The sequence below is a fragment of the Equus quagga genome, unplaced genomic scaffold, assembly GCF_021613505.1.
Source record: "Equus quagga isolate Etosha38 unplaced genomic scaffold, UCLA_HA_Equagga_1.0 220_RagTag, whole genome shotgun sequence".
In the NCBI taxonomy this organism is placed as follows: Eukaryota; Metazoa; Chordata; class Mammalia; order Perissodactyla; family Equidae; genus Equus; species Equus quagga.
Genome location: NW_025799647.1, coordinates 3,337,537 through 3,358,183, shown reverse-complemented (window position 1 = coordinate 3,358,183; position 20,647 = coordinate 3,337,537). Strand labels below are relative to the sequence as shown.

At 32.6% G+C, this 20,647-nt stretch overlaps 1 protein-coding gene across 4 annotated transcripts in view; it reads left to right on the top strand.

Moving 5' to 3' along the window:
• LOC124233758 (gephyrin) overlaps positions 1 to 20,647 on the top strand; it is a 574,265-nt gene that overhangs the window by 121,130 nt on the left and 432,488 nt on the right. For all 4 annotated transcript variants that reach the window (XM_046650942.1, XM_046650941.1, XM_046650940.1 and 1 more), the window contains exon 2: positions 6,621 to 6,699. In XM_046650942.1, coding sequence (XP_046506898.1) covers positions 6,621 to 6,699 — 79 coding nt within the window. The remainder of the gene's footprint in view (positions 1 to 6,620; positions 6,700 to 20,647) is intronic.

Genomic DNA, 20,647 nt, shown 5'->3' with positions numbered 1-20,647 from the left:
GGAAGCTCCTCAGTTGCAAAGTTAAATGGATTTCGAAACATGAAAATTTTCTTTGCACTTGCATCAGATCCAATGAAATGCTGCTGGAGCTATAGTTTGAACTCAAAAAAATAGCTGTTGCAAATGTATTGGGAAAGAACATTTTGCTTCTTGTTTTAACTTTTGTCAGAATAGGAATGTGTTACCTTTTGACAACACACAAAGTGCATAAAACAGTTTGAAAGTACTTAAAATTACATTTGTATTTGTGAAATGACTATCATAGTATAAGTTTTGCATATAAGCATTGTTTTGGCTTGTAATTTTAGGTTGAATACATTAAGAAAATTACCAAGTTTCCGTCACAACAATTTACCTTCTTTAATTGTTCATGTTCCTCATTCAATTGATAAGTAATAGTTCTTGTATTTATTTTACATCCTTTTTAGAAGAATTCAGGGAGCTAGTCTCGTAGCAGATAGAAAATGGTAGGGCCTAGGCATGGAAAAAAATAGAAATTGGTATCTGAGGGCAGATAATTGGTAACAGGAAAATGTGTCTTAAGGTGAATCTGCTTAAAATGGGCACCAAAATTTGATGTAAAAAATGAATTAGAATCCTAATATTCATATGGAATTGCAAGGGATGCTGAGTAGTCCACAATATGAAAAAGAAAACCAAAGTTGGGGGACTCACAGTTCCCAATTTAAAAACTTACTACAAAGCTACAGTAATCAAAATAGTATGATATTTGCCTAAGGGTAGACATATAGATCAATAGAATAGAATTAAATCTGGAAATAGCCCATATGTCTATGGTTAATTAATTTTTCAAAAGAGTGACAAGACCATTCCATGGGAGAAAGAAGAGCCTCTTCAACAGATGGTGCTGGAACAGCTAGATATCCACATGTAAAAGAATGAAGTTAGACTCTTACCCTCACACCGTGTACAAACATTAACACAAAATGGATAAGTGGCCTAAATATAAGAGTTAAAACTATAAAATTCTTAGAAGAAAATATAGGGGAATTACCCATGACCTTGGATTTGGCAATGGTTTCTTAAATGTGACCCCAAAAGCACAAGCTACTAAAGAAAAAATAGACACATTGAACTTCATCAAAATAAAAAACTTTTGTACATTAAAGGACACTATTAAGAGAACATAAAGACATACTATAGGATGGGAGAAAATATTTACAAATCATATGTCTGACAAGGGTCTAGTATCCGGAAAGTATAAAGATGTCTTACAACAACAAAAAGATAAATGACCCAATTAAGAAGTATGCAAAAGACTTGAATAGACGTTTCTCCAAAGAAGATATACAAATGGACTATAAGCACATGAAAAGATGATCAACATCATTTGTCATTAGGGAAATGTAATCAAAACCAGAATGAGATAACACTTCACACCCCACTATTGTGATTAAATTAAAAAGACAGGCAAAACAACTGTAGGTATGGGTAAATAGAATCCTCATACATTGCTGTTGGAACATAAAATAGTGCAACTGCTTTGGAAAACAATTTGATGATTCCTTAAAAAGTTAAACATGGAATTACCATATGATCCAGCGATTCCATTTCCAGTTATTTACCCCAAAGAACTGAAAACAGGAACTCAAACAAATACTTGTACGCACCTGCTCACTCAGCACTATTCATAGTTGCCAAAAAGTGGAAACAACCCAAATGGCCATCAAAGGATGAATGGATGTGCAGTACATTGTGAATGTACTAAATGTCACTGAATTGTGCACTTTAAAATGATTAATTTTGCATTATGTGAGTTTCACCTAAATAACAAACAAAGAAAATATAGATTAGATATTTATCTTGAAAAAAGAAACCCGAGAATTATGGAGTCAGTCTAAGTTTTCTTATATCAGCTATTAAGCTATCTGATGTATTTTCAGAATAGAATAAAACAAATCAAATGCCGAAGTTTTTTGCTGATATTTTAAAATGACAGCATGCTGACATTTTCCACTAAACATTTAGCTTTCACACTGTGATCGTAGAGATATTTTTGGAAAAATATGTAATGTTCCTAAGAACCAGCCCCTAACTTTTTGATATTCAAATATTTCTTTTGAAACACTTACGTCAATATCTTTTATCCTTTTCTCTGATTTAAACTGTCTCATTTGTCCAGTCTAGCTTTGAATAAATTAATTGAAATCTCTCTATAGTATAAACTTCTATTTCATTTTAATCATCAGTTGTTTTCACAGGGCCATTCCTTACTTTGGAATTTTATTTCACTGGATATTTAGAAATACATAATGAATGTTTTGAATCAAATCTATTTTACTGTTTTCTTAGCAGTTTTCAAATGGTGCTTTATTTCCATGTTCTTAAACATGGGACAATACAATTAATTTTATAAATACTAAGTTCCTCCTATGCTCTATTTTAAACATGAATTTTTGAGGATAGAAATTTTCTTGTTACAGGAAAATCCTTCCTGACCAGAGCAACATAGACTATAAATCTCGTCTTAGAAGTAGGAAGGGGAAGGCTAGGTCTTTCATAATATAATTCCGAATAATCAGATGAAATCATCTTTAATAATACAACTTAGAAAATACATTATAAAGATTTTATCAAAGATCAAATCGATTATACATCATACTATATTATGCTTGTTATAAGTGAGAAAATGAACATGAAATGCTTTTTATCACATTATGAATGTCAACTATTACCATGATTATAGACCAAAACGATGAATATATACAGAAAAAGGTACTTATGATTAGCTAAAAACCCTGCTAAGGGTTCGTTTTACAAATATTTCTAAGTATGTCCTAACTTTAAATGCTCACTCTTGCTGACCATAGGCAAACCATAATTCTCATCTATAAAATAATAGAGAGTAGAACTAATACTGTTTTGAGGTGTGTATGTGTGTGTGTTTCAGCTATAAAAATTTCTTTAGTAAAATTTCTTCAAGTATAGTTTTTGAACCAGTCTAATATGTAAACAAATAAAAATAGAACTCTGTAGCTGAAAGGGGAAAAGGGATGCCATTTGATCTGAGATACCTCCATAGAACCCATGAGATATGAAGCACAGTTAATTAACCACCCAACTGGAGGATGCCTACTGTTTTATTCAACTTTTAAAAGCTGTAATTCTTTAATAATGTTTTGCGTGGCATTGATTATCTCATAATGAATTTTAATACTATAACATTTATTTTAAAGTTATGGAAATGCGTGAGAATTCAGAATATATGAGAAATCAGTGAGAACCATGGTCAGTATGGTGCAGTGGTTAAGATTGTAGGCTCTGAAGTTATGGGGTCTGGATTTTCCCAGTACTGCTATTTATTAGCTATATGATCTCTAGAAGAATACTTTATCTCCCCATGTTTCGTTTCTTGTCTGTAAAATGGGGATACAAATAGTAGGTCTATCATTGGATGATTGTGAAGATTAAGTGAGATAATGAGTGTGAAATGCTTAGCACATAATGAATGTCAATTATCTTGATTATAGTTCAGAAAATATGAAGGTTTACAGGGAAAAAATGCCTATGATTGGATAAGAATTCTGCTGAAGAATCCATTTTAGAAATATTTTGAATTAATTTTTCTTTGATCCCCTCCACATTATTAAATCAATATAAACCAGATTGAGGTACAAGTTTATAATTTTCATGTTAGTAGCATAAAGTTTGACTACATGTTTCTGTTGTAATTTCTCCTGTTTTATCTGACTTTTGTAATGACTTTTTGAAGAATTTGTATTAATCAGTGGAACAAAGAGCACAGTAATTCCTTTAGTTGGCATATACTGGGGGAGAAAAACAACAGAAAAATATGATGACTAAAACTGATTTTGGTGTGATTTATATATGAAAAAGTATGTTCACTAGCTTCTTAAAGTGTACCATATTCTTATTTATAATTTAAAAACAAAACGTTGCGTTGGTGAAAAAAATCTTCAGTAAAAACAGTAAGTATATTTTATTAGGCATCCAAAGTTTCAGAATTTTTGTTAAGAAACTCTCTCTTTGGATTTCCTGCTCTGTTTTTAACTTAAAATTTGAATGGGATGTGGATCTTAGAAAAGTGCCTTCTTTGGCAAAATTCATTTCACAGATAGCTGACTGGCATGCCTTTAAAGGAACAAAGGTTTATTCCATTTTAATTAAGTTTCCAAAACTTTCAGTCTCTTGAAGTTTATAACTAAGCTCTCATGTTTGCCAAATTGGGCAAGAAACTTTATGAGAACAAATTTTGTGATATATTATATCTTCAATTTTAGTTCAGCTTAGCTGGAAATCAACTTTTCTTACAGTGTGCCAACAGTTTATTTTTTAACTTTTGGCTCTACTCAGGAAATGGTATAATAAAGAGCATTTGTGTTGAAATTATGAAAAGTAGAAAATTTGTCTCAAATCAACAGCTTGAAATCAGTGTCTTATTAAATAGGAAATGAAAATTATATATTAATCAAAATTACTATACTCTTTGCAAAAAGAGTGGGGGATATCTTTTGCTTGTATGTATCATTTATATCAGAGGCAGATCCAAATTTGGGGGGCCTAAAGCTTATAAATTTTGAGGGACTTTCTGCAAGAAAAGGTAATCTAAAATTCAAATAAAATATTAAGTAATGGATCTTTGAAAGGAACAAGGCAAGTGTTATGTTCTTCTTATGCAGATCAGAAATGGCTGAGATATATGTAATAAAACTTTTAAAATCAGATAGACAATACTTAATGCTAACAAATATAAAAACATTATAAAATAAAATTTTATTTTGCTTTTAATTTTAGGATGATATTTTATCAAGGTATAGACTTTTAAATTCTCAGTTTTCCCCTCAACATTTTAAACATATTGTTCCATTGTCTTTGGATTCCATAGTTTATGGTGAATACTCAACTGTCAGTTTTATTGTCTTTCCTTTGTAGGTAATGTGTCCTTTTTCTTGCCCTGGCTGTTTTAAAGGTTTTTTTTTATCTTTGATTTTCAGCCATTTGACTACTGAGTATGATTTTCTTCCACTTTTTCTGGTGTGGGGTTGGCTATACTTCCTGAGTCAGTGAGTTAATGTAGTGTAACAGTTTTAGAATATTCTCAGCTGTGTTTTTCTGACGTATTGTTTCTTCCCCATTGTCTGTCTCCTCTTCTCAACTGCAGTTACATTGGGCTGTTTGTGTCTCTTATGCTCTGTTCTTTTAAATTGTGTTTTTTCTCTCTCTGCTTCAGTTTGGATGTTTTTTGCTGATCTCTTCAAGTTCTCTAATCCTGTGTTTGCTGTGTTAAATCAGCTGTAAAACTCACTGACTGATTTCTTAATTTCAGATATATATTTGGTGTTTTTTCCTAGATTTTAGTTCTCTGTTGAAATTTTCCTCTTTTCATCTACTGTGAACATTTTTCTCTACTTTAACTTACATTAAATTGTTTTCTTAAAGTTCTTGTTTTCTAATTCTGTATCATCTGTGGGTCAACCTTATATGCATTATTTTTTCTCTTGGTTATTGGTCACCTTTTGTGTTCCTTCCCATGCTTTGTAACTTTTATTGAATACCAAATACTGGTTATTATAGGGTGATAGAAATTGATGTAAATATTTTCTCTCAATCCCATATTAGAAAGAAATGGTGAGTGCTAATTACCTCAACTCAACCACAAATTGAGCTGAGTGGTTTAAGTGACAGCTTTAGATATACTTAGACTACCTCTGATTTTAAATATTTTAAGAACAAGACCTGTTGTGTTGTAGGTATTTCTTTCTAGTGTGATGTTGTACTTATGTCCTGTGAAATTGTGAGAGATTTTACTGTACATTTTGGGTTCTTCTCCCTTTTACTCATCTCCCCCTCTCAAGGTGAGATGCTTTTGGTTGAGAGCACATGTCTTGAGGGGAGACCTGTTGAAATTCTACATTGAAAGTGGTAGGCTCTATCTGTTGTAGTGTGACTTTGACTCCTAATCACCATAACACTACAGAAAACATTATTTGCCCTCTGCAGCATTCTCTTCTCCTCCACACAAATCCTCAGCAAATCTCTGAGGAGAAAACTGTCTGTGTTTTGAGGATTCCATAAGATTCCAATCTGTCATGCCAACCCATGAACTGTCAAGAGCTATGCTGCTTCTCTTGTCCTTAGTAGTGTTCCTCATTCTGATTCTTAACTTGTGTCTAAATGATAAATCCTACAGAAATGAAAACAATCAGGAGGCTCAGCTTACCTAAGAAGAGATATCACTTTTCTCCTAGTTTATCCATTTGCGTCTGTTTTCTCCAACATCTTTAAAAATATGATTTTTGGGCATAATTTATCTTTTCTAGTTGTTATGGAAGCAGTGACTTGCCACTATGTGCTGGTAAGTTAGTCCTGTAAAAGTAAGAACAAAATTTAGACCCACATGTTTACTCCTTTATATGTGGTATTTATATAAAGTCTGTGTGCTTAGATTATTGGCTTGTTATTGAACATTAATATTTGTTGGTAAATCTACCAGACCAAGAAATTGATCAATATTGATGTTTGGAAAAACTATATCCAGAGAGCCAGTTTTAATTTAACAATTCCTTTTGGTCAGCAGTAATTTAACTGAAATGTAAGCAAAATTTAATTTTCTTTTTCTTTCCCCCTTTTCTGTTTAGTGAGTGATAGTTGCTTCAGGAATCTTGCAGAAGATCGCAGTGGGATAAATCTCAAAGATCTCGTACAAGATCCTTCTTTGTGAGTATTTGGTTTTCAGTACTAAGTATAATTTAAAACTTTATGGTTGGTGTGACTTTTTTCAAAAGAGTTGTAACTGGGAACTGATTTAAGCTTAAGCAATTTCTTCTTTTCTAACAATTTGTGTTACATATAGTGAAGCACATGGACCAGTTTCAGCAGAAGTAAAGTTATGGAGCAGTTTCTTTTTAGAAATAGAAGACATTTTAGATGAAGGGATAAAGTTATGATTAAATGATTGACTTTCAAGGAGTAGGGCTAATGGCCGATGATATCTTGCCAATGTGGTGGTAGATACCAGGCAGGGAAGATGATTAGCAGTTTATTTGCTTGGGAAGGTGAGATTGAATTTGTTCACATCAATTTTAAGCTGTTTTGAATAATTTATAGTCATTATTTGTAAGTATAATTACAAATATAAAATAATTATTTGTAATAATATATTTGAATATATTGAATATGTTTTTAATGTTTTAGAAAGCTGTATACAGCACAAGATTTTTGAAGAGTTTTATAGGTTTCAATTTAATGTTCTTGCTCATGAGTCAATCCTTTATCAGCATATACTTTACTATAGTGTCACTTTCTATTTCATGAAAACTTTTGCATTTTTATATTTACTGAAAATTGTGTGTGTTATCTTCTATATGAATATACCCTCCCAGTAAGATTACCTTTTATTAAAAAAAAAAAGCATATTAGTTAAGCCGTGGACAATAGAGAAAGGAAAATTGAGTGGTGGCAGGTGTTTTCTTTAATAATACATAATGCATTCAGTAAAGTTTATTCTTATAGGAAATCAGTCTTCCACATCACATGTAATCTATACTCCCACAACTTTTACTATAATTCATTGCAAGTTTTGTGAGGAATAAAACATAATAAATGTGTTGAACCAGAAGGTTATTAATTTCTTAATGATTTTCCAGTCATTTAAAAAAATATAGTCATGAGACACAGAATACTGAAAATGACTGAATATTGAAGTTTATAATGTAACGACTTTAGACATAAATTTCCAAACCCAACTCTCTCAACTTTTTTTCTTTTTTTAATGTCTCTCTTTTCTTCTCTTAAAAGGATTGTCAGTGTTCTTTTTCTGTGATTTTTATTCCAGTGAAGATTGACAGTTGTCCTTTCAGTCTATAAATATTTAATCAAGGATAATTATTCCATGTGGATGTAAATATTCCTAGTAAATGAATATCAAATAACATTTATTTGCATGAAGAGTTCTATTTTCCTTTTGGATATTGGAGGAAACTTTATAATTTCTTGGAAAGTTTTCACCCATTTGAATGAATAAAATAAATAATTTCATTATTATTTGTAAGGTATATTTTTGGTACAGTAGGATTACGTATGTTTAATGCAATCTTTGTGGAAAAAATGTGCTTGTATATACTTTAATCATATAAAAGCTGTAGAGAATTGTACTTAAATTATGGACTATAACAATGAGTTGTAGCCTTTTGAGAGGATTTGATACTTCTTTCCAGAATGTAGAATAATATTCATCATGCAACCTTTAACTAAATTCTAAATTTAATATTAATATTCTAAGAAAAATTTATCTCAGATCACTATTGCATTAGATGGACAAAATAATTCTGAGTCTCTGTTTTAAACTAGCTAGATATCTTAATTTAGCTTCATTCTCTTAACGTGGCATTAGTCTAGAATGTAAGAATTCAGTGATAAAGAATTTGTTTTTTCCCTTGACACTTGGATTTGGAAAGAACTTTTTCTTTGTTAATAATTATTAACTTGTTCTGTTAATGACCCTAATTCATATTTAGAGATATATTTCTTAGTTGATAAAAATTCTTTAGGGAATGAAATGACCAGTGTGGAAAAAATAGTGTACTTTGTTCAGTTGTTATTATGGGAAATATTTTATTCTGAGTTACAATTCTATAGCAACATTTACTTACTATATATGTCATGGGTAAAGATTTTCTTTTAAAAGCCGTTTATCCTTTTTCTGTTTCACTGACCTAAATCTTTACTTTATGTTCCTCAATTCATGTACACCATATGGTTCTGTATGGAGTTGAATTGTTTATATTGCAACATTGAGTAGGGAATGTGTTGGAAATAACTTTTTTACAAAACTCTCCTACTTAAAAAATCACTTGCATTTTATGAGTACTCCAGACTAGTGAAAGGGTTGCTAAAATTGCATACATATGTTATGTTAAATAATATTCCAAATAAAAAAATTATTAGAGTAAGATGTATTGAATGAATGCTTTATTGTTAATATGCCTGGCACATTTGTATTATGATTCACCTACTCAAGCTGGTGTTGCTGAAAGGAGTTGATGTGTAAAGAAAAATTAAGTATTTCAATCACTAATGCTATTAGAAAGGAAGACAGAATAAAGAGAGAAGGGGAAAGTAGGCTGGGGAAGCCAGGCTATCTGGTCAATACTGACACTGAAAACAGTATGTAGTGTGTCTTAATCAGATAAATGAGCATCGTGGAGTTTCTTTGGACAAAGTACAGAAATAAAACTGGATCATACATGTGTGTGTATGTGTGTATCAGTGAATGAATGAATGAAGTTCAAGGGGTTTATTGCCTCAGGAGACTGAAAAGGAAGAAGCAAAAGTGACTAATTCCTACTCTAAATCTGTGTCAAGCTACTGGAATAATATGATAGGCCCTCTGTAGTTTATCTGAATTATGTTCAGTACACACCCCAATATTTGCTTCCATTGTAGTAAAGCTAATTATTGGGCTTGAGTGAACCGAGTGAGCTATATTGTGTGACTATGATGAAGAGGATTCTAAAGAAAAATGAGAAGTTATGGATCCCTAAGACTTTCTGGTCTTGCTACTAACTTTTGATCTGTTATAATAATGAGAACAGAATGTGACTTGTGGCAAGGTTGAGGTGAAGGGGATACCTGAGAAGCTCTCTTCTTTGGGTCCTCTGAGAATACTTGTTTCTCTCACAATCCTGTAGGTGTTAACTGTAGAGAAACTTGACATTCACTTTTTGGTGATGAGTATGCCTAAGAGTTTGTTTGAATTAGTAATTTGCATTCATGTTAAATTTTGAAATAAATAATTTAACTTTTAAAAACTTACCTTCTATTTATGATTATAAATATTTTAAGATTGATTTCCTCTGCTGTATTTATAATTTGTCAATTTGGGTTGTGTTCTAACACCACTTGTTTTAGTTGTTTCTTTCAATGGCATGTTGAAAACTGTTATCAAATTTAACGTTATTACCATATTAGAAACATATCTAACGTGATACAGAATTTTTGTGTATACAAGAAGTTATTGTTAGCATGATGTAATTAATTTTTGTTCACTTTAAGTGTAGAGCTACATGCTAAGTTATAAAAAATCATTTATGCTGTTTCTTCTGGAGAGATGACTTTTATGTGCAAATGAGGTGCAATATGTAATGTATTTTATTTTAAGTTCTATTCAATTGTGTTCTTATAGAGATAATTCTCAAAAATACTTCCAAATCCCCATTGGCTATGTACTGAAGATGAAAGATAAGACCTATTACCATATTTGTGCTTTAGATTTCTGATTATTTATAAACTACTTAGCATAGATAATTATTTGAACACAGATTCATTTATAGAAATTATTAGAAGCTGTTTAAGAATCGAAAGAGGAAAAATAACATAATGAAAAGGACTAACAGACACTGAACATCTGTTTGTATTATTCTTTGTGTTGATGCTGATTGCATGTGAATGTAGGTGGATGTCTCATTTTCTTTAGTTTGTAAAAACTCTTAAAAAGTTAGGACCATCCTAGATGTGTCTTATGTAGGTCAGTTAGAGGAAAAATAGTTTAATTCATAGAAGAATTGGCCATCTCTGAATACTAGATATAACTCATAATGCAGGATATTAGTAATTTTCCGTATAGTCAAATAGGAAAAGTTTATATTCTTCTACAATTGTGGACAACATAACAAATATGTCAGTCTTTATTGTTTTTCTTTATGGTACTCAGAATATATTTTCAGTTGTTTCAGTGATGTCAAGATTTTTAAAAAGATATTACCAAGTTCTGACCTCTTGTGATTTATAAAAAAGGATGGTTCAGTAAAATAGAAGCAATCTTAATTCTCAATTCTGGATAAATTATATTATGGATGAGGAAATACTTCTTATCAATGTTCTTGGTATTTTTAAAAATTGTCGTAAAATAAACATAACGTAAAATTTACCATCTTAACTAATTTTAAAATACACAATTCAGTAGTGTTAAATATATACATGTTATGCAGCCAATTCCTAGAATTTTTTTCCTCTTGCAGAACTGCAACTCTGTACCCATTAAGCAATAACTCCCCATCTTCCCCTCCCCTCAGCCTCTGGCGACCACCATTCCACTTTCTGTTTTTATGATTTTGACTCCTCTAGAAATCTCATGTAAGTGGAATCACACAGTATTTGTTTTTTTGTGACTAGCTTATTTCATTTAGCATAATAGCCTCAAGGGAGTTCATCCATGTTGTAGCATGAATTTCCTTTTTTTTAAAGGCTCTATAATATTCCATTATATATATATCCCACATTTTGTTTATCCATTCATCCATCCATGGACACTGGGTTACTTCTTTTACCTATTGTAGGTAATGCTGCTGTGAACATGGGTGTGCAAATATCTCTTTGAGACCCTGCTTTCGATTCTTTTGGCTATATATCCAGAGTTGGTATTGCTGTATCATATAGTAATTCTATTTTTAATTTTTTTAAAGAACTGCCATACTGTTTTCACTAGTGGCTGCACCATTTTATATTCCAACAAACAATGCAGAAGAGTTCCAATTTCTCTACGTCCTCACCAACACACGTTATTTTCTATTTGTTTGTCATAGCCATCCTAATGGTTGTGAGGTGATATGTTCTTGGTAATTTTACTAGAGCTTCACTTACTTCTTTGCATCTTGTCTTTAATAATGATTTTGATGCAACTCATCTACAGAATAAAGAAAATAAAGGATATTGTCTACATTTGATTAGTAAAATAGAAATTCCTTTTCACTATTGTTATGAAGATTATAAAGTACAAATACATCCATAGGAATTTTGCAACAATAGCATTTTAATCAATTCATCTTCCTTATTTTGTATTGTATTACTTGCCTTGTATTACTACTGCTCTTGTTATACCTTGTCTGTAAAGATTACTTTTGAGTTAAAAAAAAAATTCTTTTTTAATTAGAAGATTCTAGATTGGAAATGCAACATGCTAATTAAAAAATATCAACAGCAACCTGCTAGTTGAAATGTAGTTTGATATTATAGATTGTTAGTGCTTCATAATGGCATTTCATGTTTAAGAACAAAGATAAAATCGGATGAAATAGTTGTATCTAATTGTAAATTTCTTACACGTGAAAATTTTATTTACCTTTATGGAATTCTTTACAAATTTTACCACCTTGAGTAGAAACTGTTCTTTTCATGGTTCTGAAACACAGCCTTATTTCCTTCAGTATACTTGGCTTCACGTTATAATCTGATTGAAAGATATTTTGGTCCCTTGGATCATGGCATTAAAGGAAAGGCAGGATTGTCGTCTGGAAAGCAATCATATCTAAATATAGCCTCTGCTTATCTGCTGGTGTTAAGACAGGTTGCTATGGTAAATTGAATTTCTTAAAAATGCCAGTCAGCAGAGGATAAACAGTGCTTTTTAAAGTGGTTACTTTTTGTAGAGCTGTATATTCTCATACTACATTTTCAGGTAGATGAATTTAGTTAATGTTTTTGATGGTCTTTTTATTAATTTTCCATTTTATAGTATCTTTGAGACCTTTCGTATTTATTTAAAAGAAGAGTTTTTGTATTGTTATCCTTTGTTTCTCTGTAAATAAATTTCATTTGCTGTGGAAATGCATTTTTCCAGTGGCAGCATTTTAAAAATTATTGATCATTCATTTTGCTCCGCTGCCAATAGTTCTGCTAAATCTCAGAGAGCTACTAAAGTTCTTGTTTATAATAATATCTCTAAATGTAAGATCTTTTTAATTGGGTTCCTTTTTAGACTATGTGTTTGTTGGTCTCTAGTGTATATATTGGGACAGTACAGTTTAATTTAGCCTGGTGCTATGGTATTATGGTACTAGGGTACTATGTTCTATGTCAGAACTGCAAACCCAAAGACTTTGGGTTTTGCTTTGCTTTAGAAGACTTTCTGTCATTTTGTACATTCCTGAGAATGTGTTTAATTTTTTTGTGGGTTTATTCATTTTAGAATTTATTTAATGAAAAAGCACTAGTAGATTTTAATTTTTTCAGTAATTAGGTTTAACAAATATTGTTCTTGTAATCAAGGAACATGTGATTGAAGATGGACAATATCTGAGTGTCTGCCAGAGGCAGATAGATGATCAATCCAGTATTAGAATTTTTTAATGAAATAAACATTGTATCATTTTAATTAGTAGATTCTTTCACTTTCAGGGTACAGAGATGTAAGTCAAGCAAAATGGGACTTGACTCTCTTATGTAACTAAGAAATACTTCTCATGGAATCAGGAAAGAGCTTTAGAAACCAGCTCAACTGTGAGAACCTCACAGAATAGAATTAGGGAGTTTGTGCAACTGGGTTTCTCTTACCTTCTGCTATCATCTCTTCTGATCTTTCTTGGCTTTAGTCTCACTTAACGGCAATCAGGCTTTCTCTATGAAACCAGGAAGATGACTGCTAACTTACTCCATTTACCTTCCTTCTGGCCCCATGGTCTCTCTTCACTTCCAGCTCTAAAATGTAAAATCTCATGAAAGAGTTCTGATTTTGTTAATCTGGTCATTTGCCCACACCCCAACCAATCACTGTGGCCAGGGGTGTAGACTGTCTTGATTGATTTTAAATTTTTTCCAGTTTCTTTGAGACGTAGTTTATATACAGCACTGTATAAACTTAAGATGTATAGCCTAATGCCTTGACTTCACATTTGGATTTAATTTGTGTTGCTAAGTTTATTAAACTCATGATGACTACACTTTAGCACTGGCCACGTAGGAACTGATGTTAAAGTGTTTGAAAATGGTTTTTTTCTGTATGACCTGTAGCTGTATGGTGTTTGATCTTTAATTGTCCTCTCACCATAAGCTTATATGTACATTCTTAATTTTTGTTAGGAGGAGGAGGAATAGAATTCTTGTTGCCTTTCATTTTGATTTTTGTTATCTTCGGTTATGGTATCTGAGGAGTGAGACTACAGAGACTAAAAGTGAGGCTGGAAGTGAGATTTAACACTGCAAAGGAAAAGCCCCTGGAATAATGACAGTTAAGTCCTGTACATAAACTCCTCTGTGGGTTTTTCAGTGGAAGATTGCTGACTGTGGGTTGGGAAGACAATCAGGCAGGTAAAGAAATTTGCTAAGTTACTTTCCTAGTGACTTCCTAAGAAACAGCTGCTTGTGACTCAGCCCAAATAAGGAAGAAAATAACAAAAGAAAAGCTAGGGGACACCATTTGTTTCTTTTCTAGATGTTTTGAGAGCTTAAAAATTCTAAAATACTATTCTTTGAGAGATTGTTCCCTCTACCCAGCTGGGAAAATTTCCATAATACTGGACTATTGAGCAACCAGCCCTTGCTATTCCTTTTTTTCACTCCTAACTAGACAGTATAGTAAATGATAACTACTATAATATTTTTTTGCCCTCTGAGAGAAATTAAATGTAAGGTTAAGTTTAGAAGGAAGCCTAATTTTTACATTTAGGATAATCCATTTAGGAAGGAAGGCAAGTAGAGCTTGGATTTTTTCCTCCTGAAGCCCTGTGTGATCTCCTATGTGTTATTTAGGCACCTATCATAGCTTTTTACAGCATATTATCATTGTTTGTGTACTGTGTGTATTTCTCAATGGATGATAACCTCCTTAAGTGCAGAGACTGTGTTCATGTTTAATGTTATGTCACTACCACTTACCATAGTGCTTTAATACACAGTAGGCCTGCCAGAAATATTCCTTAAATAGATGAGTGGAGGAGTGAATATGTGAGTGATTTAGTGACTAAATGAAGGAATGCATAATGAGAGAGTAAAAGAATAACAGACTCAATGTATAGTGAATGTATGTTGACAAAACCTGCCTTTTCCCTACTCTTCACAAGGTTCTGATTCTCACATTCAGCCCTTTGTTGGTGTTCAGTACAAAAATTTACTCTCTGGTGACCTGACGGCTATGCTTAAACTTTGATCAACACTGGTTCGCTCTGCAGCCTCGATGTCTTTATAAGTGTGTATGAGATAATAGGAGACCTAACTCCAGGTGCAAAAGGAAATAATGACCTCACAAATCCCCATGGTTTTGATTTATAGGCACTTGCAACTCAGAATTATAGGCACTTGCAGCTCAGAATACTGAAAACAAATATGGCCAAGAAAGCATTCCATTCTTTCCTAATGAAATCAAGGAAGATCCCCGAAAGCATTTTCACAGTTGAATGTATTTTCTTAACAGTTAACTTTAAGAAAAACTTTCATAGCATAATTTTGATAGAGGAAAAAATATTTCAAGTAATTCAGTCCTAAATTAACTTGTTTCTTAAAAGGCAGTAATTTAAAAAGTATGCTAAGAAGATGGTATTTTTCTTTTTACTCTGTAAAGTTCCGTGTCATCTCTCCCTCTTCTATAAATAACTAACAGCATGGTCAGACTAGAAAAACATCAGTTGCAGGCTGTAAGATAAAGTGACATTTGTATTCTGGTCAGAATTTCACTTAGCTGCTTGGCATTCAATTCAAGTTCTTATAAAAGTCTTGACATTTTTTAGCACAAATGTATGAAATGCAGTTAGGGTGCTTTAACATACTTAGTTTAGAACATTCGTTTCTCCTCTATCGTTGAGCCGTGAATTTAGGAAAAAACAGCTAGTGAATATTTATTGAGTACCTAGTAGTGTCATTTAATATGGTTGGACCTGGAAAATAATGTGAATAAAGCAGATGTGGTCCTTGCCATAATTTTGGGACAGTTTAATAAAATAGAATTCAACTTACTTTTTTTGCTTCCAGGATACTTCTATAAAAGGACAGTGGCCTTGGAAACTGTCATGTACTGCTAAAAAGACGTACTTCAAAGCTCAGTTGTGCATCCTGGTAAAGTGTAGTACATTCCAAAAGAGTGAAATTAGATCATTTATTATATGCATTATTTATAATTTTTAAATTTAGTTATTTCATTGATTTATTGAGATCAATGACTCAGTCAAGATAATTAGATTTGAGAAAGCTACCCCAAAATAAGCTGTGGTTTGTCAGTGCTTCCCTTAAAGTGTAATGGCAAGTACTGAACACAGTGTTTTAGATTTGACCTACATGTCACTGAGGAAATTGAGACTTGGTGAAATTATGTTTGCTATACTTCTTCTAATTCTTTGTGAATTTACTCTTTTTTTTTTTGAGGGGGTAGGTAAGGAGGCTGACTTACTCTATTTTTTATTTTTAATAAAAATTTATTTTTAATAAAAATTTTTATTTTTAATAAAAAATTAGCGATATTTTTTATTTTTAAACATCTTTGTTCTTTATTGAGATGTAAATCACATACCATATAATTCATCCATTTAAGGTGTACACTTCAGTGGTTTTTAGTATATTTGCAGAGTTGTGCAATTATTACCACTATCAATTTTGGAATATTTTCCTCTCCCCAGAAGGAAACCCTGAACTATTAACAGCTACTCCCCATTTTTCCCCAACTTCCCTCTCCTAGGCAGCCATTAATGTACTCATTGTCTCTATGTATTTGCCTATTTTGGATATTTTACATAAATAAAATCGTACAAAATATGTTCTCTTGTGATTGGCTTCTTTCACTAAGCATAGTATTTTCAAAAGTTCATCCATGTTGTAGCATATATCAGTACTTTATTATTTTTTACTTCCAAATTGTATTCCATTATATGGATATATTATATTTTGTTTATCTATTCATTAGTTAACAGACATTGGGATTTCCTTCCTTTTTGCTATTATGAATAATGCTGCCATGATCTTTCTTGTGAAGCTTTTGTATGGAAGGAAGTGTGTTTTCTTTTCTTTTTGATATATAGCAAGGAGTGAAATTGCTAGGTCATTTAGTAACTTCATTTTTACTATTTCAAGGAAGTGCCAAAATGTTTTATAAAGTGATTGATACTCCTTTTTCCCCCATTTTTTAAAATTGTAGTAAAATACGCAGAACAAAATTTACCATCTTAATTTTTAAGTGTATATTTCAGTGGTATTAAGTACATTCATATTATTGTGCAATTATCACCACCATCCACCTCCAGAACGTTTTCATATTCCTCAAATGAAACTCTGTACTCATTAAACAATAGCCCTCATTCCGTGCTTCCTTCCAATTCCCAGGAATTATTCCTGGCAACCAGCATTCTGCTTTCTGTCTCTATGAATTTGAATACTCTTATAAGTAGAATTTGTACATACTCTTATAAGTATGAATTTGACTGACCTCTTATAAGTAGAATGTAAAATATTTGTTCTTTTGTGACTGGCTTATTTCACTTAGCATAATGTCTTCAGAGTTCATCCATGTTGTAGCATATGTCAAAATTTCCTTTTTAGTGCTGAATAATATTCCATTGTATGCATATACCACATTTTATCACTTCATTTGTCAACAGGCACTTGGGTTACTTCCACATTTTAGCTCTGTGAATAATGCTTCTATGAACATTGGTGTACAAACATCTCTTTGAGACCTTGCTTTCAGTTCTTTGGGATATATACCCAGAAGTGAAAATGCTGGATCCTATGTTAATTCTATTTTTAATTTTTTGAGGAGCCACCATACTGTTTTCCACAGTGGCTGTACCATTTTAAATTTGCACAAATAATGCACAAAGGTTCCAATTTCTCCACATCCTCACCAACACTTGTTATTTTCTTCTCTTTTTTTTTTATAGTAGCTTTCTTTTTTTTTTTAAATAGTAGCTTTCCTAATGGATATTAGGTGGTCTCTCATTGAGATTTGATTTGCATTTCCCTAATGATTAGTGATAATGCACATCTTTTCACATGCTTACTGGCCACTTGTATATCTTCTTTGGAGAAATGTCTGTTCAAGTCCTTTGCCCCTTTTTGAATTGGATTGTTTGTCTTTTTATTATTGAGTTTTAGGAGTTTTCCATATATTTTGAATGTAAATCTCTTATTAGATAAATGATTTGAAAATATTTTCTCCCATTCTGAGGCTTGCCTTTAAACTGTTGAAATTGTCTTTTGATGCATAAAATTTTTTAATTTTAATGAGGCCCAGTTTGTCTTTTTTTTCTTTTGTTGCTTGTGCTTCTGTTGTTGTATCCAAGAAATTGACAAATCCAATGACATGAAATTTTTGCCTTGTGTTTCCTTCTAAGAGTTTTATAGTTTTGGGTCATACGTTTAGGTCTTTGATCTATTTTAAAAATTTTTTTGTATAAGGTGTAAGGTAAGGGTCCAACTCATTCCCTTGCATGTGGATATCTAGTTTTCCAATAGTGTAACATTTTAAATCCTTTAATAATTTTTCAGTATATTTTAAAAATATTTTCTTAATAGTTATTCCAGGGCTTACAACAGATATCTTAAGTTGTCAAATTCTACTTCATTTATATATATTTTATATATATATATTTTTTGAGATTGGCATCTGAGCTAACAACTGTTGCCAATCTTCTTTTTTTTTTTTCTGCTTTTTCTCCCTAAATCCCCCCAGTATATAGTTGTATATATATAGTTTTTAGTTGTGGGCCGTTGTAGTTGTGGCATGTGGGACACCACCTCAACATGGCCTGATGAGTGGTGCCATGTCCACACCAAGCATCTGAACCAGTGAAACCCTGGGCCGCTGAAGCAGAGCGTGCAAGCTTAACCACTTGGTCATGGGCCGGCCCCTCTACTTCATATTTGTAATAACTTAATTCCAGTGAGATATAGAAATATTACTCCTATATAGCTCTATCCCCTCTCCTCCCTTGTTGTACAATTATTATTATACGTATTTCTCTATATGTGTTAGAAACCCAGCAATATGTACATTGTTATAATTATTAGGTTATATAAATTTATGTCTTTTCTTAGACTAAGCTGATCCATCCTTTTCCTCTTCCCCTTCTAAGTTATTATTGTCACAACTTATTCCATCTTATATTGTGAGTTTGTGGTTAAAATGATGAGATTATGGATTTTTTTTTAAATGTTTTCCTTCTTTTTATTTTTAATGTTATAATTGTTTGCTAACCTGTTCTGATAGAGAGCTGCAATTTTCTGATTTTGTCTACCTGTTTATCTCCTTGCTCAAGGCTTTGTAAATCTTTCCCTTTTTTTTAGGTATGAGGGCCTTCTTGAGCATTTCTTGTAGAGGGGATCCTATGGCAATGCACTCCCTTAGTTATTGTTTATATGGGAAAGTTTTTATTTCTCCATCATATCTGAAGGATATTTTTGCTGGATAGAGTATTCTTGGCTTAATATTTTTGTCTTTCAGAATTTGGAATATATCATTCAATTCTCACTAACCTGTAAAGGTTTTGCAGAGAAGTCTGCTGAAAGCCTGATAGGAATTTCTTTGTAAGTTATTTTCCTCTGCCTTGCTGCCCTTAATATTTTTTCTTTGTCATTGAGTTTTGCCAGCTTTATTACTATATGCCTTGGAGAAAGTCTTTTTACATTGATATAATTAGGAGATCTCTTATGTTCTTTCACTTGTATTTCCAGCTTCTTCCCCAGGTTTGGGGAGTTCTCAGCTACTATTGCTTTGAACAAACTTTCTGCTGCATTCTCTTCTCTTCTCCTTCTGGAATACCTATATTCATTATGTTTCATTTCCTAATTGAGGTGGATATTTCTTGGAGAATTTCTTCATTTCTTTTTAGTCTTAGTTCACTCTCCTCCTCCATCTGAAGCGTTTCTGTATTTCTGTCCTTTAGACTGCTGATTCTCTCCTCCATAATATCAGCTCTGTTGTACAGGGAGTCCAGATTTTTCTTTATCTCATCCATTGTGTTTTTCATCTCCAACATTTCTGATTGGCTTTTCTTTATAGTTTCAATGTCTTTTTTGGTGAAGTTCGTGATTTCATAGAACTGTCCTTCTGTATTTTCTTGTAACTCATTGAGGTTTTTTTATGATAGCTATTTTGAATTCTCTCGTTTAGATTATAAATTTCTATGCATTCAGGATTGATTTCTGGGTGCTTGTCAGTTTCCTTCTGGTCTGGAGTATTAAAGTATTTTTTCATGTTTGATGGCGTGGATTTGTGCCTCCACGTAGTGATAGTATTTGCTCACAGCTTCCACCTTCTGCCACTGGGGTAGGGGTCAAGAGCTGTGTATTCTGAACCTTACACAACCCCTCACAGCTGCTGCTTTTCTATTGTATGCATGGGTGCTCTGGCCAACCTGCTGAGCTAAAGCACTGGCGTGGGGTGGGACAGTTTCTTTAGCCTGTGTAGTCTGGGGGCGTTCTTTTTTTTTATTTTTTTATTGAGGTAATGATAGGTTACAATCTTGTGAAATTTCAGTTGTACATTAATGTTTGTCATTCGCGTTGTAGGTGCACCACTTCACCCTTTGTGCCCACCCCCCACCCCACCTTTCCCCTGGTATCCACTAAACGGTTCTTAGTCCATAATTTTAAATTCCTCATATGAGTGGAGTCATACACAGATTATCCTTCTCTAGCTGGTTTATTTCACTTAACATAGTTCTCTGGGGGCTTTCTTGCTCTGGCCTGGCTATCTGCCCTCCTGAGGTGCTGGTTTGATGAGGATATCCCAGTAATAGCTTAGCCACCTCTGTTTGGGGCTTTCCCACAGGATATGAGGGAACTTGGAGAGTAAAGCTGTTCCCGCGAAGGGCTGCCCCTTCCCTCTCTCCTCTCAGAGCCATGTGCAGTCCCGTACCTTGAGTCACTGCTGTAGGGGAAGGGAGAAGAGATCCCCTTACCTCCTTCC